We start from the raw sequence: 24,612 nt of genomic DNA on the forward strand, positions 1-24,612 counted from the left end.
AGCATAGTGGCTGGGGCAGCATAGTGGCTGGCTGGAGCAGCATAGTGGCTGGGGCAGCATGGTGGCTGGCTGGGGCAGCATAGTGGCTGGAGCAGCATAGTGGCTGGCTGGGGCAGCATGGTGGCTGGCTGGGGCAGCATGGTGGCTGGGGCAGCATGGTGGCTGGCTGGAGCAGCATAGTGGCTGGGGCAGCATAGTGGCTGGGGCAGCATAGTGGCTGGGGCAGCATAGTGGCTGGAGCAGCATGGTGGCTGGCTGGGGCAGCATAGTGGCTGGAGCAGCATAGTGGCTGGGGCAGCATAGTGGCTGGGGCAGCATGGTGGCTGGCTGGGGCAGCATGGTGGCTGGGGCAGCATGGTGGCTGGCTGGGGCAGCATAGTGGCTGGGGCAGCATAGTGGCTGGGGCAGCATAGTGGCTGGAGCAGCATAGTGGCTGGGGCAGCATAGTGGCTGGGGCAGCATAGTGGCTGGAGCAGCATAGTGGCTGGGGCAGCATGGTGGCTGGCTGGGGCAGCATAGTGGCTGGGGCAGCATAGTGGCTGGGGCAGCATGGTGGCTGGGGCAGCATAGTGGCTGGGGCAGCATAGTGGCTGGCTGGGGCAGCATAGTGGCTGGGGCAGCATGGTGGCTGGCTGGAGCAGCATAGTGGCTGGGGCAGCATAGTGGCTGGAGCAGCATAGTGGCTGGCTGGAGCAGCATAGTGGCTGGCTGGAGCAGCATAGTGGCTGGCTGGGGCAGCATAGTGGCTGGCTGGAACAGCATAGTGCCTGGCTGGAGCAGCATAGTGGCTGGCTGGGGCAGCATGGTGCTGGCTGGAACAGCATAGTGCCTGGCTGGAGCAGCATAGTGCCTGGCTGGAGCAGCATAGTGGCTGGCTGGGGCAGCTAGTGGCTGGGGCAGCATAGTGGCTGGAGCAGCATAGTGGCTGGGGCAGCATAGTGGCTGGCTGGGGCAGCATAGTGGCTGGCTGGGGCAGCATAGTGGCTGGGGCAGCATAGTGGCTGGGGCAGCATAGTGGCTGGCTGGGGCAGCATAGTGGCTGGGGCAGCATAGTGGCTGGGGCAGCATAGTGGCTGGGGCAGCATGGTGGCTGGCTGGGGCAGCATAGTGGCTGGGGCAGCATGGTGGCTGGAGCAGCATAGTGGCTGGGGCAGCATGGTGGCTGGGGCAGCATGGTGGCTGGGGCAGCATAGTGGCTGGGGCAGCATAGTGGCTGGGGCAGCATGGTGGCTGGCTGGGGCAGCATAGTGGCTGGAGCAGCATAGTGGCTGGAGCAGCATAGTGGCTGGAGCAGCATAGTGGCTGGGGCAGCATGGTGGCTGGAGCAGCATAGTGGCTGGGGCAGCATAGTGGCTGGGGCAGCATAGTGGCTGGAGCAGCATAGTGGCTGGGGCAGCATGGTGGCTGGAGCAGCATAGTGGCTGGGGCAGCATAGTGGCTGGGGCAGCATGGTGGCTGGCTGGGGCAGCATAGTGGCTGGCTGGGGCAGCATAGTGGCTGGGGCAGCATAGTGGCTGGGGCAGCATAGTGGCTGGAGCAGCATAGTGGCTGGGGCAGCATGGTGGCTGGGGCAGCATAGTGGCTGGAGCAGCATAGTGGCTGGGGCAGCATAGTGGCTGGAGCAGCATAGTGGCTGGGGCAGCATAGTGGCTGGAGCAGCATGGTGGCTGGAGCAGCATAGTGGCTGGGGCAGCATAGTGGCTGGGGCAGCCTGGTGGCTGGGGCAGCATAGTGGCTGGGGCAGCATAGTGGCTGGAGCAGCATAGTGGCTGGCTGGGGCAGCATAGTGGCTGGGGCAGCCTGGTGGCTGGGGCAGCATAGTGGCTGGAGCAGCATAGTGGCTGGGGCAGCATGGTGGCTGGCTGGAGCAGCATAGTGGCTGGGGCAGCATAGTGGCTGGGGCAGCATAGTGGCTGGAGCAGCATAGTGGCTGGCTGGGGCAGCATAGTGGCTGGGGCAGCATAGTGGCTGGAGCAGCATAGTGGCTGGAGCAGCATAGTGGCTGGGGCAGCATGGTGGCTGGCTGGGGCAGCATAGTGGCTGGGGCAGCATAGTGGCTGGGGCAGCATAGTGGCTGGGGCAGCATGGTGGCTGGGGCAGCATAGTGGCTGGGGCAGCATAGTGGCTGGCTGGGGCAGCATAGTGGCTGGGGCAGCATAGTGGCTGGAGCAGCATAGTGGCTGGCTGGAGCAGCATAGTGGCTGGCTGGAGCAGCATAGTGGCTGGCTGGGGCAGCATAGTGGCTGGAGCAGCATACTGGCTGGCTGGAGCAGCATAGTGGCTGGCTGGAGCAGCATAGTGGCTGGCTGGGGCAGCATAGTGGCTGGCTGGAACAGCATAGTGGCTGGGGCAGCATAGTGGCTGGCTGGGGCAGCATAGTGGCTGGAGCAGCATAGTGGCTGGGCAGCATAGTGGCTGGCTGGAGCAGCATGGTGGCTGGCTGGGGCAGCATGGTGGCTGGGGCAGCATAGTGGCTGGGGCAGCATAGTGGCTGGGGCAGCATGGTGGCTGGCTGGGGCAGCATAGTGGCTGGAGCAGCATAGTGGCTGGCTGGAGCAGCATAGTGGCTGGCTGGAGCAGCATAGTGGCTGGCTGGAGCAGCATAGTGGCTGGAGCAGCATAGTGGCTGGCTGGGGTAGCATAGTGGCTGGAGCAGCATGGTGGCTGGCTGGGGCAGCCTGGTGGCTGGCTGGAGCAGCATAGTGGCTGGAGCAGCATAGTGGCTGGGGCAGCATAGTGGCTGGGGCAGCATAGTGGCTGGGGCAGCATAGTGGCTGGAGCAGCATAGTGGCTGGAGCAGCATAGTGGCTGGGGCAGCATAGTGGCTGGAGCAGCATAGTGGCTGGGGCAGCATGGTGGCTGGCTGGGGCAGCATAGTGGCTGGAGCAGCATAGTGGCTGGAGCAGCATAGTGGCTGGGGCAGCATAGTGGCTGGGGCAGCATAGTGGCTGGCTGGGGCAGCATAGTGGCTGGAGCAGCATAGTGGCTGGGGCAGCATAGTGGCTGGGGCAGCATGGTGGCTGGCTGGGGCAGCATAGTGGCTGGAGCAGCATAGTGGCTGGGGCAGCATAGTGGCCGCCTGGAGCAGCATGGTGGCTGGCTGGGGCAGCATAGTGGCTGGCTGGAGCAGCATAGTGGCTGGGGCAGCATAGTGGCTGGCTGGGGCAGCATAGTGGCTGGGGCAGCATAGTGGCTGGGCGGCCACGTAGCACAGGCCTGGGGGAGTCGCTGGTCGGGGGCCCATGATGGGGTCGCGGGGTCCGCGGGGAACGAGTTAAGGCTGCGGAAGGAGACCTCCATCGTGGTAGCTGCTTCCACAGTCGTTTCTAAGTCCTGGGCCCCCTTTTCCAGCAGTCGTTGGCGCACATAGTTAGACCTGAGGCCCGCTACAAAAACATCGCGTACCGCCAATTCCCTGTGTTCAGCCGCGGTAACCACTTGATAATTACAGTCATTGGACAAATTATTGAGTTCCCTTAGGAATTCGGCGAGTGATTCTGTAGGCCGCTGGCGGCGAGTCGTGAACACATGGCGAGCGTAAACTTCATTAATGGGCCTTACATACATTTTTTCAAGAACTGCTAGCGCCGCAGTATATGAACTGGCCGAGTTTAGTTGCGTAGAGATTCTGTGGCTCACCCTCGCGTGCAGTAGACTTAACTTCTGATCCTCTGTAGTTTCGGCTGTGCTCGCTTCTGCCAGGTAGGCCTTGAAGCACCGCAGCCAGTGGGAGAAGATTTCTTTAGCCTCTGCATCCTGCGGGTCGAGTTCCAGGCGTCCAGGCTTGAGGGCCGATTCCATAATCGATCTTGACTGTTCTTAAGTAGATTAAATTGATGGAACCATCAATTCACCAGACACGTGTTTCCGATGTGAATATAGGCTTTAATCTACTTACTACAGAGCCAGCCTGTTACCCGTTGATGAACTCTCAGTGAACTCAGGCTGACTCTGGACAAGGGTATTTATACAGCTGCACTAGGGGGAGGAGTCATGGGTGGAGCCAAGGGTGGAGCCCAGTACAAGCTCCTGAGCATTCCCAGAGCTACTCCCCCTAGTGGTCAGATAACGCTACTGCGCTTACAAAGATATAGTGTGAATTATCATGTTACATTCCCCACAATCAGGATGTATTAACCCTGCTTAGGGAATCTGCCCATAGACCCACCTCTATCTCTCCTCCTAGCTCATCCTTCCACTTGCCCTTCAGCTCCTCCACCGGAGTTTCCTCCACCTCCGAAAGCTCCTGGTAAATATCCGATACCTTTCCCTCTCCCACCCCAGGTACTGGAAACTACTCTATCCTGTATCCCCCGTGGCAGCAGCAGCGGAAAGGCCGGCACCTGCCTTCTCAAGAAGTCTCGCACCTGCAGATATCTAAACCCATTCCCTGCTGGCAATTCAAATTTATCCTCCAAAGCTTTCAATCTGGGAAAGCTCCCGTCTATAAATAGATTCCCCCAATCTTCTAATTCGGTCAGCACAGTAGCATTGTGGATAGCGCAATTGCTTCACAGCTCCAGGGTCCCAGGTTCAATTCCGGCTTGGGTCACTGTCTGTGTGGAGTCTGCACATCCTCCCCGTGTGTGCGTGGGTTTCCTCCGGGTGCTCCGGTTTCCTCCCACAGTCCAAAGATGTGCAGGTTAGGTGGATTGGCCATGATAAATTGCCCTTAGTGTCCAAAATTGCCCTTAGTGTTGGGTGGGGTTACTGGGTTATGGGGATAGGGTGGAGGTGTTGACCTTGGGTAGGGTGCTCTTTCCAAGAGCCGGTGCAGACTCAATGGGCCGAATGGCCTCCTTCTGCACTGTAAATTCTATGAAATTCTAATTCCTGCCCTCTGCCAACTCCGGAACCCACCGTCTAGCCTACCTGGTACAAACCGATGGTTATTATAAATCGGGGTCCAAATCGATGCTCCCTCCACCCTCTTATATCTTCTCCATTGCCCCCAGATTGTCAGAGCTGCCACCACCACCGGATTTGTGGAGTATCGGGCCGGCGAGAACGGAAAAGGTGCCGTTACCAGTTCTCCCAGACTTTACATGACGCCGCCTCCATCCGCTCCCATACCGACCCCTCCCCCACTACCCACTTCCTAATCATGGCTATATTAGCCGCCCAGTAGTAGTTGCAGAAGTTCGGCAGCGCCAACTCACCCTCCCCCCGATTGCACTCCAACAACACCTTCCTCACTCACGGGGATTTACCCGCCCACACAAAGCCTGAAATAACCTTATTCACCGCTTGAAAAAGGCCTTTGGGATGAAGATGGGGAGGCACTGAAAGACAAACAGAAATCTGGGGAGCACCGTCATTTTCACGGTCTGTACCATCCCCGCCAGTGATAGCGGGAGCATGTCCCATCTCTTAAAGTCCCCTTCCGTTTGTTCTACCAGCCGGGATTGGTTTAACTTGTGCAGTGCCTCCCATTCCCAGGCCACCAGGATTCCCAGATATCGAAAGCTCTTCCCTACCATTCTAAGCAGCAGCTCTCCCAGTCTCTTCTCCGGTCCTCTTGCCTGGATCGCAAACATCTCGCTTTTCCCCATGTTCAATTTATACCCCGAAAAATTGCCAAATTCCCTTAAGATTCACATTACTTCCCCCATCCCCTCCAACGGGTCTGAAATATACACGAGCAGGTTATCTGCATAGAGCGAGACCCGATGCTCCACCCCTCCTCCCCGAACCAGCCCTTTCCAGTTCCTAGAGGCTCTCAACGACATGGCCAATGGCTCTATGGCCAGAGCAAACAGTAGCGGGTAGAGGGGGCACCCTTGCCTCATCCCTCGGTGTTGTACCCCAACCTCAGCCGGTCCGTACACACACTCGTTACTGGTGCCTGACAGAGCAACCGCACCCAGCCAATGAAGCCCTCACCAAACCCAAACCTTCCCAGCGCCTCCCACAGGTAATCCCATTCCACCCGATCAAAAGCCTTCTCCGCATCCATCGCTACCACCACCTCCATCTCCTCTCCTTCTGAGGGTATCATAATAACATTCAAAAGCCTTCAAACATTGGCCTTGAGTTGCCTGCCCTTTACAAATCCCGTCTGGTCTTCCCCTATCACCCCCGGGACACAGCCCTCTATCCTTGTGGCCAGTATCTTAGCCAGCAGTTTGGCATCCACATTCAGGGGAGAAATCGGCCTGAATGACCCGCATTGCTCCGAATCCTTCTCCCGTTTCAGGATCAATGAAATTGATGCCTGCAACATTGTTGGGGGGAGGACTCCCTTCTCTCTTGCTTCATTAAATGTCCTCACCAGCAGTGGGCTCAATATCTCTGAAAACTTCTTATAGAATTCCACCGGGTAGCCATCAGGCCCTGGGGCCTTGCCCGACTGCATGCCCTCCAGCCCCTTGTAGCCATCAGGCCCTGGGGCCTTGCCTGACTGCATGCCCTCCAGCCCCTTGATTATTTCCTCATTCTTTCTTGGCCCACCGCAGAACGTGTTCCGCATCCAGGAACCGGTGCAGACGTACCACCATCGCCCTGGGCGGCTTGCTCGCTCAGAGCTTCTTTGCGAGGGCTCTGTGCGCTCTATCTACTTCCAGGGGCCGAGGGAATGCCTCAGCCCCCATCAACTTCTCCAGCAGGTTCGTCACATAGGCCCTCGCATCCGATCCCTCACTGCCTTCAGGGAGGCCGACGATTCTCAGGTTCTACCTCCTGAACCTATTCTCCAGGTCCTCCAGCTTCTCCTGCATTCTTTTCTGGCGGTCATTCATCATCCCCACCTTGGTCTCCAGCACGGTTAGGTATTCCTCGTGATCAGACACCTTTTTCTCCACCTCCTGGATCGCACGTCCGTGGGTTTCTTGATTCTGCACCACCTGATCAACCGAAGCCTTGATCGGGTCCAGTGTGTCCTTAAGCTTGGCGAAGCAATCTTCAAAAAACTTCACCAGCTGCTCCGTCGACCACTGCGCCGTCTCCCCGCGGCACTTGCTCTCCGCCATGTTTTCCCGCGTTGCCGGCCCTGCTCGCGTCTTCCTTATAGGACTTTGTCTTCTCACACGGCCACTTCTGGTCCAACTCTCCATCCACCGGAGAGGGATTTCTCCTCACTCTCCACCAAATTATCCCATAAAATCCAGAAGAAAATGGGGGAAAGGGATCCGGAAGTCCGCCACTGGCGGGAACTATCAAACGTGCGACCGTCTCCTCCATGGCCACCACCGGAGGGCGACTGTCAATACCCTCGAGGGTTCTACCATTCGCTGTATATCCCCGACCTGTATTAGACCTTCCAAAATGCATCGCTGTGGGTCTGGAGTCACATGTAGGCGGGACCAGGCAAGAACAGCAGATTTCGGGGCAGCAGGGTAGCATGGTGGTTAGCATAAATGCTTCACAGCTCCAGGGTCCCAGGTTCGATTCCCGGCTGGGTCACTGTCTGTGTGGAGTCTGCACGTCCTCCCCGTGTGTGCGTGGGTTTCCTCCGGGTGCTCCGGTTTCCTCCCACAGTCCAAAGATGTGCGGGTTAGGTGGATTGGCCATGCTAAATTGCCCGTAGTGTCCTAAAAAGTAAGGTTAAGGGGGGGGTTGTTGGGTTACGGGTATAGGGTGGATACGTGGGTTTGAGTAGGGTGATCATGGCTCGGCACAACATTGAGGGCCGAAGGGCCTGTTCTGTGCTGTACTGTTCTATGTTCTATATGTTCTATTTCCTTATCTGAAGGACATTAGTGAACCAGATGGGTTTGTGCAACAGTCGATAATAATTTCCATCACTGAGATTTACTTTCAATTCCAGACTTTATTAATTGAATTTAAATCCATCAGCTGTCGAGGTGGGATTTGAACCCGTGTCCCCCAGGATTACGAGCCCAGTGACATTAGCACGATCCAACCATCACCCCATAAGTAGGGGAACAGGTCGGAAATAGTGATCATAATAAAATACACTTTCTAATGATGATGGAAAAGGACATTCGCATGATTAAAACCAAATTAACTGATTGGAGGAAAGCTGATTTTGAAGGGATGAGAGGAGATCTTGAGAGAATAAATGAGGCACAACATTGGTAAAGAATGATGTCGATCAGCAATTTGAAACGGTATTCAGCAGAGGGGGGAATATATTTCGCGAGAAGGAAAAGAATAAGCTAAACACGGCTGACACAATATAGATGAGTAATGATATAAGGAACCAACATAGGGGCTGGTTAGCACACTGGGCTAAATCGCTGCCTTTTAAAGCAGACCAAGCAGGCCAGCAGCACGGTTCAATTCCCGTACCAGCCTCCCCGAACAGGCGCCGGAATGTGGTGACTAGGGGCTTTTCACAGTAACTTCATTGAAGCCTACTTGTGACAATAAGCAATTTTCATTTTTTCAATTAAGGGTTATGAAAGGAGCATCCACTGAGTGCGTAGACAGCAGAGGAGTGCATGATAAAGGAGAATACGCAGAGATTAGGAGAAAAATCATAAAAACAATTAAGAAGTCACAGAGGAACAAACTTAAATTAGCAAGGAGCATAAAACAAAAGAGAATGGTTTTACAGTAATACCAGTAGTAAGGAAGGGAATAGGATTATTAAGGAATAGACTCCACGGGTGGGATTCTCCCGTACCCGGTGGGGCGGGGGGTCCCGGCGGGACGGAGTGGCGTGAACCACTCCGGCATCAGCCTGCCCCAAAGGTGCGGAACCCTCCGCACCTTCAGGGGCTGCACCGGCCCCGGAGTGGTTTGCACCCCGCTGGCCGGCGTGGTAGGCCTTTGGCACCGTGCCAGCCGGGGTCGAAGGGACTCAGCCGGCCAGCGATAGTCCACGCATGCGCGGGAGCGTCAGTGGCTGCTGATGTCATCCCCGCGCATGCGCAGTGCGGGGGTCACCTACGCATTGGCCATCGCGGAGGCTGACACGGCCGACGCGTAGGAAAAGAGTGTCCCTACGGCACAGGCCCGCCCATGGATCGGTGGGCCCCGGTCGCGGGCCAGGCCACCGTGGGGGCACCCCCCGGAGCCAGATCGCCCCGCGCCCCCCCCCCCCAGGACCCCGGAGCCCGCCCACACCGCCGAATCTGCAGTGCCGGAGAATTCGGCGGGCGGCGGGGGCGGGATTCACGCCGGCCCCCGGCAATTCCCCGACCCGGTGGGGGGGGGGATGTTTATAGAAATAGCAGAAATATTAAATTATTATTGTGCTTTGATATTAACCAATGAGATGGAACAGGTGGGCATGAGTTTGAACGAAGAGATCAGCAATGAGTTAAGTGCATTTAAAATGTTTTCTAAAGGATGTATCGGGTGAACTATTCCAACCTCTGATCCAGATGGATTGCATTTACGTATTTTAAGATTATCTCCGGAAATAATAGCAAAGGCAATGCTGCAGACACGTAATCATTTCTTACAGCAATCTGGAGTGCCAGTAGACCGGAGGACAGCTGATTGTGTTGCCAATATTTAAGAGGGGGAGGGGGACAGAACGTGCCGCGGGAATATGGACCAGTCAGCTTAACATCAGTGGTCGGGAACATAGTGGAATCCTCCTGAAAGCAGAAAATGGAAGAAGATCTAGAAATGTACAACATGATGATGAATACTCTGCTTCGAATGCAAGAGGGAAAAACGTGCTCGACCAACGTTATTGAATCTTGTGAGGAGATAAGAGAGTAGATAATGGGAATGTGGTAGATGTAATTATCTGGGTTTTCAAAAGGCCTTCATTAAGCATCACCTTGTCGAGAAATAATAAGGTCAGAGTGCGTGATGTGCAGGAAGAGGCAGAATGGATTGTGAGCTAGCTCCCAGACGTGAAGCATAAAGGGTGGGTATTCAGGTGGAGTAAGATGAGAAGTGAAACCATCATGTGATCAGTGCTTGAACCACCGTTATTCAAAATGTGCGTTGACAATTTGGACTTTGGAATCAAACACAGAGGTCAGGATTCTCTGCTTCCAGCCGTGTGTTTCTCGGGAGCAAGCTGTTCGCTGCAGGTGGAATTCTGTCCTCCTGCCGCTTGTCAATGGGATTTCCCATCGAAACCCCCCCCCCCCCCTCACCACTGCGGAAACCGCTGACCGGGATACCCTGCCCCGGGGAAAGTCAATGCTGATGGCGGGAGAATTCCAGCTACAATTCCAAAATTTGTGGGTGGCACCAAACTAGGGGAGGGAGGATAGTTAATGCAGAGAAGGAGCATCAGCAACAACTTACAGGACATGAATAAATGTGCCGAATAATCACTGAATGAAGCTGAACCCAGGTAAATATCAGGGGCTGGATTCTCTGCCCCTGAATCTGAAATCGTGTTCGGCGACAGGGCGGAGAATCCGTCGAGGCGTCAAAAATCGGGAGCGGCGGCAGTTTTTAAATTCTCTGCCCCCCCACCCCCACCGAAAATCGGCGTACTCCGAGTAGCCACCTCCTCAAACCATTGCCTGAGGCTCTCCCCGCAATCTGTTTATCTGTCTCTCTCCTCTCTCTCACTCTCTGTAATGTCTCTTCGACGAGGTATAAATGTAACAGGGTTGTTGTGGTGGGTAACTTTAACTTCCCCTATATTGACTGGGACTCACTTAGTGCGAGGGGCAGAGTTTGTAAGGAGCATCCAGGAGGGCTCCTTGAAACAGTATGTAGATAGTCCAACTGGGGAAAGGGCCGTACTGGACCTGGTATTGGGAAATGAGCCCAGCCAGGCTGTCGACGTTTCAGTAGGGGAGCAGTTCAGGAACAGTGATCACAATTCAGTAAGCTTTAAGGTACCGATGGATAGAGATAAGTATTGTCCTCAGGTGAAGTTGCTAAGTTGGGGGAAGGCTAATTACAACAATGTTAGGCAGGAACTAAAGAATGTCGATTGGGGGCAGATGTTTTTTTTTATAAATTTAGATTACCCAATTATTTTTTCCAATTAAGGGGCAATTTAGCATGGCCAATCCACCTACCCTGCACATTTTTGGGTTGTGGGGGTGAAACCCACGCAGACACGGGGAGAATGTGCAAACTCCACACGGACAGTGACCCAGAACCGGGATCGAACCTGGGACCTCAGCACCGTGAGGCAGCTGTGCTAACCACTAGGCCACCGTGCTGCCCCGGGGGCAGATGTTTGAGGTAAAATCAACATCTGGCATGTGGGAGGCTTTCAAGCGTAAACGATAGGAATTCAGGACCAGCACGTTCCTGTAAGGATGAAGGTTAAGTATGGGAAGTTTCGGAAACCTTGGATAACGAGATATATTGTGAGCCTTGTCAACAAGAAAAAGGAAGCATTTGTCAAGGCCCGATGGCTGGGAACACACGGAGCAAGTGTGGAATACCAGGAAAGTAGAGAGTAGTCTGCACTTGGAATATAGTGTTTAATGCTGGCCGCCACACTACCAGAAGGATGTGGAGGCTTTAGAGAGGGTGCAGAAGAGATTTACCAGGATGTTGCCTGGTATGGAGGGCATTAGCTATGAGGAGCGGTTGAATAAACTCGGCTTGTTCTCACTGGAGGTTGAGGGGCGACTTGATAGAGGTCTACAAAATTATGAGGGGCATAGACAGAGTTGATCATCAGAGGCTTTTCCCCAGGGTAGAGGGGTCAATTATTCAGAGGCAGAGGTTTAAGGTGCGAGGGGCAACGTTTAGAGGAGATGTACGAGGCAAGTTTTTTACACAGAGCGTAGTGGGTGCCTGGAACTCGCTGCCGGAGGAGGTGGTGGAAGCAGGGACGATAGTGACGTTTAAGGGGCATCTTGACAAATACATGAATAGGATGGGAATAGAGGGATACGGACCCCGGAAGTGTAGAAGATTTTAGTTTAGACGGGCAGCATGGTCGGCACAGGCTTGGAGGGCCGAAGGGCCTGTTCCTGTGCTGTACTTTTCTTTGGTCTTTGACTCTCTCACTCTCACGGTCTAACTTGCTGTTTCTTTCTGTCTCCTCCTCGATCTGTCGCAAGTTTGCGCTCAGTCTGACTTCTTTCTCTGCCTGCGTCTTGCTGCCTTGCTATCTGTTTCTCTTTTTTGTTCTCTCTATCCTTTCGCTCTCCGTCTGACCTCTTTGTCTCTGCTTCTCTCTCTCACTTTCTCCCTAGCTTTCTCTCTCTGTCTCTCTCTGTCTTCCTCTCTCTCTGCCGCTCTCTCATTTTCTGTATGACCTTGTTTCCCCTTCTCACTCCAGCAACAAAGAGCGTCTGTAACCCGATCTCCCCCTGACGCCCCGTGCTTCATTCCCACGGGTGCGTCTCCTCTCCAGTATTGTCTTACTTCTTGTGAGAGAGAGCTGGACGCAGCCCATTCTGTCCTCAGTGAGCAGCCGGGGAGAGGAGAGCGCCAAGGCGAGCGGGGGAAGAGTGGTAGGAGATGGAAGAGAAAAAAGCCTCCGACATAACCGTCTTTGCTGGTGGCTGCACCTTGCACGGGGTCAGTCACATCTTCCTGCCAGGCGGTATCACCCTGCGCCGGTTACTCTGGGCGATTTGCTTCCTCTTGTCCCTCGCCCTGTTCCTCTATCAAGTGGCTGATAGAGTGGATTATTACATTCAGTATCACCATGTCACCACACTAGACGAGATGGACAGCTCCAACATGCTTTTTCCAGCCATCACCTTGTGCAATCAGAACAGTTTCCGGAAATCCCGAATCACCAAGAACGACCTGCACTGGCTGGGGGGGCTGCTGGGAGTTAAACCATCCGAATATTCCACCTTCCTGGAAACGATTGGACAGGACTCGGATTTGTCCAGCTTCAGCCCCACCAAGACCTACGACATGTCCGAATTGTTTGACCGCACGGGCCACGACATGGCCGAGATGATGTTGGAGTGTCGATACCGGAGCAGTGAGTGCGGAGCTGAGGATTTCACTCTGGTGAGTCAGACACACAATCTTTCCACATTCACAGACCGTTTCCTTCGCTTAAAGATTCTTTAACCGGTCCTGGTCCGGCCCCACGGGGGGTTATTGGGTTGGGTTCTGGGCGACTGTATCTCGGGAAGGAGAGGGACCAATCCTGATTTAGCAGAGTGTCAGAGGGTCAGTACTGAGGGAGTGCCGCACTGTCAGAGGGTCAGTACTGAGGGAGTGCTGCACTGTCAGAGGATCAGTACTGAGGGAGTGCTGCACTGTCAGAGGGTCAGTACTGAGGGAGCGCCCACTGTCAGAGGGTCAGTACTGAGGGAGTGCCGCAATATCAGAGGGTCAGTACTGAGGGAGTGCCGCACTGTCAGAGGGTCAGTACTGAGGGAGTGCTGCACTGTCAGAGGGTCAGTACTGAGGGAGTGCTGTACTGTCAGAGGGTCAGTACGGAGGGAGTGCTGCACTGTCAGAGGGTCAGTACTGAGGGAGTGCTGCACTGTCAGAGGGTCAGTACTGAGGGAGTGCTGCACTGTCAGAGGGTCAGTACTGAGGGAGTGCTGCACTGTCAGAGGGTCAGTACTGAGGGAGTGCTGCACTGTCAGAGGGTCAGTACTGAGGGAGTGCTGCACTGATAGAGGGTCAGTACTCAGGGAGTGCCGCACTGTCAGAGGGTCAGTACTGAGCGAGTGCCGCACTGTCAGAGGGTCAGTACTGAGGGAGTGCTGCACTGTCAGAGGGTCAGTACTGAGGGAGTGCTGCACTGTCAGAGGGTCAGTACTGAGGGAGTGCTGCACTGTCAGAGGGTCAGTACTGAGGGAGTGCTGCACTGTCAGAGGGTCAGTACTGAGGGAGTGCTGCACTGATAGAGGGTCAGTACTCAGGGAGTGCCGCACTGTCAGAGGGTCAGTACTGAGCGAGTGCCGCACTGTCAGAGGGTCAGTAGTGAGGGAGTGCTGCACTGTCAGAGGGTCAGTACTGAGGGAGTGCCGCACTATCAGAGGGTCAGTACTGAGGGAGTGCTGCACTGTCAGAGGGTCAGTACTGAGGGAGTGCTGTACTGTCAGAGGGTCAGTACGGAGGGAGTGCTGCACTGTCAGAGGGTCAGTACTGAGGGAGTGCTGTACTGTCAGAGGGTCAGTACTGAGGGAGTGCTGCACTGTCAGAGGGTCAGTACTGAGGGAGTGCTGCACTGATAGAGGGTCAGTACTCAGGGAGTGCCGCACTGTCAGAGGGTCAGTACTGAGCGAGTGCCGCACTGTCAGAGGGTCAGTACTGAGGGAGTGCTGCACTGTCAGAGGGTCAGTACTGAGGGAGTGCTGCACTGTCAGAGGGTCAGTACTGAGGGAGTGCTGCACTGTCAGAGGGTCAGTACTGAGGGAGTGCTGCACTGATAGAGGGTCAGTACTCAGGGAGTGCCGCACTGTCAGAGGGTCAGTACTGAGCGAGTGCCGCACTGTCAGAGGGTCAGTAGTGAGGGAGTGCAGCACTGTCAGAGGGTCAGTACTGAGGGAGTGCTGCACTGTCAGAGGGTCAGTACTGAGGGAGTGCTGCACTGTCAGAGGGTCAGTACTGAGGGAGTGCTGCACTGTCAGAGGGTCAGTACTGAGTGAGTGCCGCACTGTCAGAGGGCCAGTACTGAGGGAGTGCTGAACTGTCAGAGGGTCAGTACTGAGGGAGTGCCGCACTGTCAGAGGGTCAGTACTGAGGGAGTGCCGCACTGTCAGAGGGTCAGTACTGAGGGAGTGCTGCACTGTCAGAGGGTCAGTACTGAGGGAGTGCCGCACTGTCAGAGGGTCAGTACTGAGGGAGTGCTGCACTGTCAGAGGGTCAGTACTGAGGGAGTGCTGCACTGTCAGAGGGTCAGTACTGAGGGAGTGCTGCACTGTCAGAGGGTCAGTACTGAGGGAGTGCTGCACTGATAGAGGGTCAGTACTCAGGAAGTGCCGCACTGTCAGAGGGTCAGTACTGAGCGAGTGCCGCACTGTCAGAGGGTCAGTAGTGAGGGAGTGCAGCACTGTCAGAGGGTCAGTACTGAGGGAGTGCTGCACTGTCAGAGGGTCAGTACTGAGGGAGTGCTGCACTGTCAGAGGGTCAGTATTGAGGGAGTGCTGCACTGTCAGAGGGTCAGTACTGAGGGAGTGCCGCACTGTCAGAGGGCCAGTACTGAGGGAGTGCTGAACTGTCAGAGGGTCAGTACTGAGGGAGTGCCGCACTGTCAGAGGGTCAGTACTGAGGGAGTGCCGCACTGTCAGAGGGTCAGTACTGAGGGAGTGCCGCACTGTCAGAGGGTCAGTACTGAGGGAGTGCTGCACTGTCAGAGGGTCAGTGCTGAGGGAGTGCTGCACTGTCAGAGGGTCAGTACTGAGGGAGTGCTGCCCTGTCAGAGGGTCAGTACTGAGGGAGTGCTGCACTGCCAGAGGGTCAGTACTGAGGGAGTGCCGCACTGCCAGAGGGTCAGTACTGAGGGAGTGCTGCACTGTCAGAGGGTCAGTACTGAGGGAGTGCCGCACTGTCAGAGGGTCAGTACTGAGGGAGTGCTGCACTGTCAGAGGGTCAGTACTGAGGGAGTGCCGCACTGTCAGAGGGTCAGTACTGAGGGAGTGCTGCACTGTCAGAGGGTCAGTACTGAGGGAGTGCTGCACTGTCAGAGGGTCAGTACTGAGGGAGTGCTGCACTGTCAGAGGGTCAGTACTGAGGGAGTTCTGCACTGTCAGAGGGTCAGGACTGAGGGAGTGCTTCCATGTCAGTGGGTCAGTACTGAGGGAGTGCCGCACTGTCAGAGGGTCAGTACTGAGGGAGTGCCGCACTGTCAGAGGGTCAGTACTGAGGGAGTGCCGCACTGTCAGAGGGTCAGTACTGAGGGAGTGCCGCACTGTCAGAGGGTCAGTACTGAGGGAGTGCCGCACTGTCAGAAGGTCAGTACTGAGGGAGTGCCGCACTGTCAGAGGGTCAGTACTGAGGGAGTGCCGCACTGTGGGAGACGCATTGTTTCAGGTTTTGGGAGGGATTCTGGGATTGGAGGGCGTTATGGAGAGCAGCTGATTTATGGAGATATGCCCAAATTCAGACAGGGGTTATGTCCCAGCTGTTTAGTGAAAGCGATTATAGAATATTCCTGGGGTTGCCAAACGGGGGTCTGCAGTTCCGCAGGGTACCCGAGGGGTTTCCAGGGCGTCTGTGACGCTCGCGACCACCATGTGATTGGGAAACACCGGGTCCAACATTCAAAATTAAAAAATAATTAAAGAAAACAAATCGGCTAATTAGCTGTCCAGTGTGCAGGATCAGGACCAAGGCCCAGTTATTGTGGACTTTGGAAATATGGGAAATAAGCAGAAAAGACTGGAACTGTCCAGTGGAACCCTGTCCATCTGTGGCAAGTGGCAGAATCATATTACATTGCAACCTGTGTCACTCCCAGCACAGCTGACAAGTATTGTCGCTGTAACAGCTTTCCATGTAAGGGGAGAGGCTGGGAACGGTGGAGAGTGGAGGAAAGAACAAAAGGATGGGAATGACAAAACAATGGCCAGTCAGTGGCAATGTGGCTGATGATGGGAGTTCCTCACGGTCAGTGTACTCCGCCCATTATGTCTCCACTGGCTCCGGCGAAATGCAACCCAATACATTTTTCTTTATTTAGTCTATGGGATGGGCAGCACAGCAGCACAGTGGGTAGCACTGTTGCTTCACAGCTCCAGGGTCCCGGGTTCGATTCCCGTTTGGGTCACTGTCTGTGCGGAGTCTGCACATTCTCCCCGTGTCTGCGTGGGTTTCCTCCGGATGCTCCGGTTTCCTCCCACAAGTCCCGAAAGACGTGCTGTTAGGTGAATTGGACATTCTGAATTCTCCCTCAGTGTACCCGAACAGGCGCCGGAGTGTGGCAACTAGGGGCTTTTCACAGTAACTTCATTGCAGTGTTAATGTCAGCCTACTTGTGACAATAAAGATTATTATTATTATGTGGGCGTCGCTGGCTGGACCAGCATTTGTTGCCCATCCGTGAGGGCATTTTAAGAGCCACCAATTTGCTGGTGGGTCTGGAGTCACATGTAGGCCAGACCAGGTAAGGACGGCAGATTTCCTTCGCTTAGTGAATCAGATGGGTTTTTACGACAATTGACAATGGTTTCATGGATTTTTAAAATTGAATTCAAATTCCACCATCTACAATGTCGGGATTCGATCTCAGAGCTTTACTCTGGGTCTCTGGATTACTAGTCCAGTGATAATATCACTACGCCACTGCCATCCAATCAAACATATCTTTCCCAGAAACCAGGCACATTTTCCTACTTGTTAAACCGTCAATTCACTGTGAGACCGTGAGAACGAGCGAACATTAGGCTTTATTTTCCATGAACTTGCCTGCCAGAGTCGGCTGTACAGATGAGTGCCGCCCACAGGTGGCCGGACTATATATGGCCCCGGTGAGGGCGGAGCCAGAGGCGGAGCCCACCGGCGTTCCAGTACAGTACCTGGAAATAGCCCATATCATCACTTCCAGGTCATAGGTCACATCATTATACAGACAGCTGATGTATTAGGTGAATACATTCACCACACTACTTCAAGTATATGCCCAGTCCATTTGGAGGCATTTATTCTATCTGTAACCACCGCACTCTCAGGCAGTGCATTCCAAACCCAAAACACTCGCTGCACAGAAATATTCTTCTCTTGTCCATTCTGGAACTGGTACTGATCAAATTAAGCCATTGTTCTTTGTTTTGGTCACCTACCCTCGTATATTGGGGGCAGTTTCCTTTTATTTACTCTCTCTAGAACCTTCTTGATTTCAAACCTCCCTGGAGATCATTGCTTTAAAGAGCCTGAGCATCACCCCTGTACTTTCTAACGGGAACCATTTCAATAAGTCTCACTTGTATCCATTCCCGAGATTGCGTGACCTTCTTACAGGACGCTGCCATGGGTTTGACACCATAATCCAATTTATTTAATCTAACGCAGTGATGGGCTACCGAGGCGAGTGAGAGGGCTGCATGCGTGACCCTCCTTCATCCCAGAGGCCCATAAGAACATAAGAACTAGGAGCAGGAGTCGGCCATCTGGCCCCTCGAGCCTGCTCCGCCATTCAATGAGATCATGGCTGATCTTTTGTGGACTCAGCTCCACTTTCCGGCCCGAACACTATAACCCTTAATCCCTTTATTCTTCAAAAAACTATCTATCTTTATCTTAAAAACATTTAATGAAGGAGCCTCAACTGCTTCACTGGGCAAGGAATTCCATAGATTCACAACCCTTTGGGTGAAGAAGTTCCTCCAAAAGATTGAAAGGCGTCTCGTTCACTGAGCATGACCCCATGAATAAGATTAAATCCATTTAATACACAACAAATATTTCCTAATGACTTATAGAAAATGCTGAATTATTTATAAAAAGAAAACAAAAGAAATATTTCCACTTTGGTCACAGGGGAGCCCACGTCTCTCACTGTCAATGTTGGTGCGAAATTGCCCTGACGTCCTTGCTCTAGTTTTGTGACTCACAGATTTTGTTTGAATTCCTCTTCCTCTGGGCAAACACTTGAGTTTGCCAGATCATGCAGCTTGTCAATAGATTCTCAAAGTCGAAGAACAATGGCCTGTTCATGTTCGAGAGACAAACACGAGGTTCTCAATGTCGCAGGTTCCCACAGAGCAGGGTGTGTAGCCAAAAGTGAGGGGGGACAGGAATCTGGGAGATTGTTTGTGAAACTGGGGCACGGACATTTTGATGCCACGAAGCAGGTATCAATGCCCCAGACAACATTAGCTGCAACAGGACAGAGACAAGTTGGTGGAGTCGGCAGATAGGTCTCACTCAGACTGTGCCTCACTCAGACTGTGCCTCACTCAGACTGTGTCTCACTCAGACTGTGTCTCACTCACTCAGACTGTGTCTCACTCACTCAGACTGTGCTTCACTCAGACTGTGTCTCACTCAGACTGTGCCTCACTCAGACAGTGCCTCACTCACTCAGACTGTGCCTCACTCAGACTGTGCCTCACTCAGACTGTGTCTCAATCAGACTGTGTCTCACTCAGACTGTGTCTCACTCACTCAGACTGTGTCTCACTCAGTCAGACTGTGTCTCACTCAGACTGTGTCTCACTCAGACTGTACCTCACTCAGACTTTGCCTCACTCAGACTGTGTCTCACTCAGACTGTGCGTCACTCAGACTGTGCCTCACTCAGACTGTGCCTCACTCACTCAGACTGTGTCTCACTCAGACTGTGCCTCACTCAGACAGTGCCTCACTCACTCAGACTGTGCCTCACTCAGACTGTGCCTCACTCAGACAGTGCCTCACTCGCTCAGACTGTGCCTCACTCAGACTGTGCCTCACTCAGACTGTGTCTCACTCAGACTGTTTCTGACTCAGACTGTGTCTCACTCAGACTGTGTCTCACTCACTCAGACTGTGTCTCACTCAGTCAGACTGTGTCTCACTCAGACTGTGCCTCACTCAGACTGTACCTCACTCAGACTTTGCCTCACTCAGACTGTGTCTCACTCAGACTGTGCCTCACTCAGACTGTGCCTCACTCAGACTGTGCCTCACTCACTCAGACTGTGTCTCACTCAGACTGTGCCTCACTCAGGCTGTGTATCACTCAGGCTGTGTCTCACTCACTCAGGCTGTGCCTCACTCAGACTGTGCCTCACTCAGACTGTGTCTCACTCAGACTGTGCCTCACTCAGACTGTGTCTCACTCAGACTGTGCCTCACTCAGACTGTGTCTCACTCAGACTGTGCCTCACTCACTCAGACTGTGTCTCACTCAGACTGTGCCTCACTCAGACTGTGTCTCTCTCAGACTGTGCCTCACTCAGACTGTGTCTCACTCAGACGGTGCCTCACTCAGACGGTGCCTCACTCAGGCTGTGCGTCACTCAGACTGTGTCTCACTCAGACTGTGTCTCACTCAGACTGTGTCTCTCTCAGACTGTGCCTCACTCACTCAGACTGTGCCTCACTCAGACTGTGTCTCACTCAGACTGTGCCTCACTCAGACTGTGTCTCACTCAGACTGTGCCTCACTCAGACTGTGTCTCACTCAGACTGTGCCTCACTCAGACTGTGCCTCACTCAGACTGTGTCTCACCCACTCAGACTGTGTCTCACTCAGACTGTGTCTCACTCACTCAGACTGTGCCTCACTCAGACTGTGTCTCACTCAGACTGTGTCTCACTCATACTGTGCCTCACTCACTCAGACTGTGTCTCACTCAGACTGTGTCTCACTCGGACTGTGCCTCACTCATACTGTGCCTCACTCACTCAGACTGTGCCTCACTCAGACTGTGTCTCACTCAGACTGTGCCTCACTCAGACTGTGTCTCACTCAGACTGTGCCTCACTCAGTCTGTGCCTCACTCAGACTGTGTCTCACTCACTCAGACTGTGCCTCACTCAGACTGTGCCTCACTCAGACTGTGCCTCACTCAGACTGTGCCTCACTCACTCAGACTGTGTCTCACTCACTCAGGCTGTGCCTCACTCAGACTGTGCCTCACTCAGACTGTGTCTCACTCAGACTGTGCCTCTCTCAGACTGTGTCTCACTCAGACTGTGCCTCACTCAGACTGTGTCTCACTCAGACTGTGCCTCACTCACTCAGACTGTGTCTCACTCAGACTGTGCGTCACTCAGGCTGTGTCTCACTCAGACTGTGCCTCACTCAGACTGTGTCTCACTCAGACTGTGCCTCACTCAGGCTGTGCCTCACTCAGACTGTGTCTCACTCAGACTGTGTCTCACTCAGACTGTGCCTCACTCAGACTGTGTCTCACTCAGACTGTGCCTCACTCAGACTGTGTCTCACTCAGACTGTGCCTCACTCAGACTGTACCTCACTCAGACTGTGTCTCACTCACTCAGACTGTGTCTCACTCAGACTGTGCCTCACTCAGACTGTGTCTCACTCAGACTGTGCGTCACTCACTCAGACTGTGCCTCACTCAGACTGTGTCTCACTCAGACTGTGCCTCACTCAGTCTGTGCCTCACTCAGCCTGTGTCTCACTCACTCAGACTGTGCCTCACTCAGACTGTGTCTCACTCAGACTGTGCCTCACTCAGACTGTGCCTCACTCAGGCTGTATCTCACCCACTCAGACTGTGCATCACTCAGACTGTGCCTCACTCAGACTGTGCCTCACTCACTCAGACTGTGCCTCACTCAGACTGTGTCTCACTCACTCAGACTGTGCCTCACTCAGGCTGTGTCTCACTCACTCAGACTGTGTCTCACTCAGACTGTGTCTCACTCAGACTGTGCCTCACTCAGACTGTGTCTCACTCAGACTGAGCCTCACTCACTCAGACTGTGCCTCACTCAGACTGTGCCTCACTCACTCAGGCTGTGTCTCACTCAGACTGTGCCTCAGCCACTCAGACTGTGCCTCACTCAGACTGTGTCTCACTCAGACTGTGCCTCACTCAGACTGTGCCTAACTCAAACTGTGCCTCGCTCAGACTGTGTCTCACTCACTCAGACTGTGCCTCACTCAGACTGTGCCTCACTCAGACTGTGCCTCACTCAGACTGTGTCTCACTCAGACTGTGCGTCACTCAGTCTGTGTCTCACTCAGACTGTGCTTCACTCAGACTGTGCCTCACTCAGACTGTGTCTCACTCAAACTGTGTCTCACTCAGACTGTGCCTCACTCACTCAGACTGTGCCTCACTCAGACTGTGCCTCACTCACTCAGACTGTGCCTCACTCAGACTGTGTCTCACTCTGACTGTGCCTCACTCAGACTGTGCCTCACTCAGACTGTGCCTCACTCAGACTGTGTCTCACTCAGCCTGTGACTCACTCAGACTGTGCCTCACTCAGACTGTGCCTCACTCAGACTGTGCCTCACTCAGACCGTGTCTCACTCAGACTGTGTCTCACTCACTCAGACTGTGTCTCACTCACTCAGACTGTGTCTCACTCACTCAGACTGTGCCTCACTCAGACTGTGTATCACTCAGACTGTGCCTCACTCAGATTGTGCCTCACTCAGACTGTGCCTCACTCAGACTGTGCCTCACTCAGACTGTGTCTCACTCAGACTGTGTCTCACTCAGACTGTGCCTCACTCAGTCTGTGCCTCATCAGACTGTGCCTCACTCAGACTGTGTTTCACTCACTAAGACTGTGTCTCACTCAGACTGTGTCTCACTCAGACTGTGTCTCACTCAGTCTGTGTCTCGCTCAGACTGTGCCTCACTCAGACTGTGCCTCACTCACTCAGACTGTGCCTCACTCAGACTGTGTCTCACTCACTCAGACTGTGCCTCACTCACTCAGACTGTGCCTCACTCAGACTGTGTCTCACTCAGTCTGTGTCTCACTCAGACTGTGCCTCACTCAGACTGTGTCTCACTCAGACTGTGCCTCACTCAGACTGTGCCTCACTCAGACTGTGGCTCACTCACTCAGACTGTGCCTCACTCAGACTGTGTCTCACTCATTCAGACTGTGCCTCACTCAGACTGTGTCTCACTCAGACTGTGCCTCACTCAGACTGTGTCTCACTCAGACTGTGCCTCACTCAGACTGTGCCTCACTCAGACTGTGTCTCACTCAGACTGTGCCTCACTCAGTCTGTGTCTCACTCAGACTGTGTCTCACTCAGACTGTGCCTCACTCACTCAGACTGTGCCTCACTCAGACTGTGTCTCACTCAGACTGTGCCTCACTCAGACTGTGCCTCACTCAGTCTGTGTCTCACTCAGACTGTGTCTCACTCACTCAGACTGTGCCTCACTCAGACTGTGTCTCACTCAGACTTTGCCTCACTCACTCAGACTGTGCCTCACTCAGACTGTGCCTCACTCACTCAGACTGTGCCTCACTCAGACTGTGTCTCACTCAGACTGTGCCTCACTCACTCAGACTGTGCCTCACTCAGACTGTGCCTCACTCAGACTGTGTCTCACTCAGACTGTGCCTCACTCAGACTGTGTCTCACTCAGACTGTGTCTCACTCAGACTGTGCCTCACTCAGACTGTGTCTCACTCAGACTGTGCCTCACTCAGACTGTGTCTCACTCAGACTGTGCTCACTCAGACTGTGTCTCACTCAGACTGTGTCTCACTCAGACTGTGCCTCACTCACTCAGACTGTGCCTCACTCAGACTGTGCCTCACTCACTCAGACTGTGCCTCACTCAGACTGTGCCTCACTCACTCAGACTGTGCCTCACTCAGACTGTGTCTCACTCACTCAGACTGTGCCTCACTCAGACTGTGCCTCACTCAGACTGTGCCTCACTCAGACAGTGCCTCACTCACTCAGACTGTGCCTCACTCAGACTGTGCCTCACTCACTCAGACTGTGCCTCACTCAGACTGTGCCTCACTCACTCAGACTGTGCCTCACTCAGACTGTGTCTCACTCAGACTGTGCTCACTCAGACTGTGTCTCACTCAGACTGTGTCTCACTCAGACTGTGCCTCACTCACTCAGACTGTGCCTCACTCAGACTGTGCCTCACTCACTCAGACTGTGCCTCACTCAGACTGTGCCTCACTCACTCAGACTGTGCCTCACTCAGACTGTGTCTCACTCACTCAGACTGTGCCTCACTCAGACTGTGCCTCACTCAGACTGTGCCTCACTCAGACAGTGCCTCACTCACTCAGACTGTGCCTCACTCAGACTGTGCCTCACTCACTCAGACTGTGCCTCACTCAGACTGTGTCTCACTCAGACTGAAACCACAAAGATATGAGGTGTGAGTTTGCTAAGATCAGAGACCTGCTTTGAAAGGCATCCTGATGGACAGACATTGGCTAATGTTTGAGGAACGAATCTATGCTTTGCAACACCTGCACATTCCTTTCTGGTGCAAGAACAGAACCAAAAATGCAACCCAACCATCGCTCACAAGAGAAATTACGGACAGCATTGATCCAAAGAGGAGGCATCTGAAGTTTCTGGGAAATGTAGCAAGCCGGAGGATTGGGAGAAGTTTGGAATTCAGCAATGGAGGACAGGGAAGATTGTGGCATAGTGATATTGTCACTGAACTCGTGGGGATCTGGGTTCAAACCCCACCAGGACAGATGATGAAATTTGAATTCAATAAAAACCTGGAATTAAAAGTCTGACCATGAAACCATTGTCGATTGTGGTAAAGACCCATCTGGCTCACTAATGTCCTTTAGGGAGGGAAATCTGCCGTCCTTACCCGGTCTGGCCTACATGTGACTCCAGACCCACAGCAATGTGGTTGACTCTTAACAACCCCTGAAATGGACAATCGACACACTCAGTTCAGGGGCAATTAGGGATGGGCAACAAATGCTGGGCCTTGCCCGGTGAATCCCACACGCCGTGAAGGAGTAAAGAACACACACACTCAACACAAACCCTCACAGACATACACACAACACAAACCCTCAGACACACACTCAACACAAACCCTCAGACACACACACAACACAAACCCTCACAGACATACACACAACACAAACCCTCACAGACATACCCACTCTCATAAACACTCTCACACACACAATACAACCCCTCACAGACACTCTCATAAACACTCTCACACACACACAACACAAACCCTCACAGACATAAACACTCTCATAAACACTCTCACACACACAATACAAACCCTCACAGACATAAACACTCTCATAAACACTCTCACACACACAATACAAACCCTCACAGACATACACACAACACAAACCCTCAGACACACACACAACACAAACCCTCACAGACATACACACTCTCATACACACCCTCACACACACACAGACATACACACTCTCATACACACCCTC

General features: G+C 53.7%; 1 protein-coding gene across 1 annotated transcript in view; it reads left to right on the forward strand.

Annotated features, from left to right (window-relative positions):
* The first annotated feature begins 12,193 nt into the window (after nt 1–12,193).
* LOC119972897 (acid-sensing ion channel 1C-like) overlaps nt 12,194–24,612 on the forward strand; it is a 47,217-nt gene continuing 34,798 nt past the window's right edge. Inside the window, exon 1 of the mRNA XM_038810442.1 lies at nt 12,194–12,819. Coding sequence (XP_038666370.1) covers nt 12,313–12,819 — 507 coding nt within the window. The 5' untranslated portion in view covers nt 12,194–12,312. The remainder of the gene's footprint in view (nt 12,820–24,612) is intronic.

Source organism: Scyliorhinus canicula, chromosome 10 (assembly GCF_902713615.1).
Source record: "Scyliorhinus canicula chromosome 10, sScyCan1.1, whole genome shotgun sequence".
Taxonomy (NCBI): domain Eukaryota; kingdom Metazoa; phylum Chordata; class Chondrichthyes; order Carcharhiniformes; family Scyliorhinidae; genus Scyliorhinus; species Scyliorhinus canicula.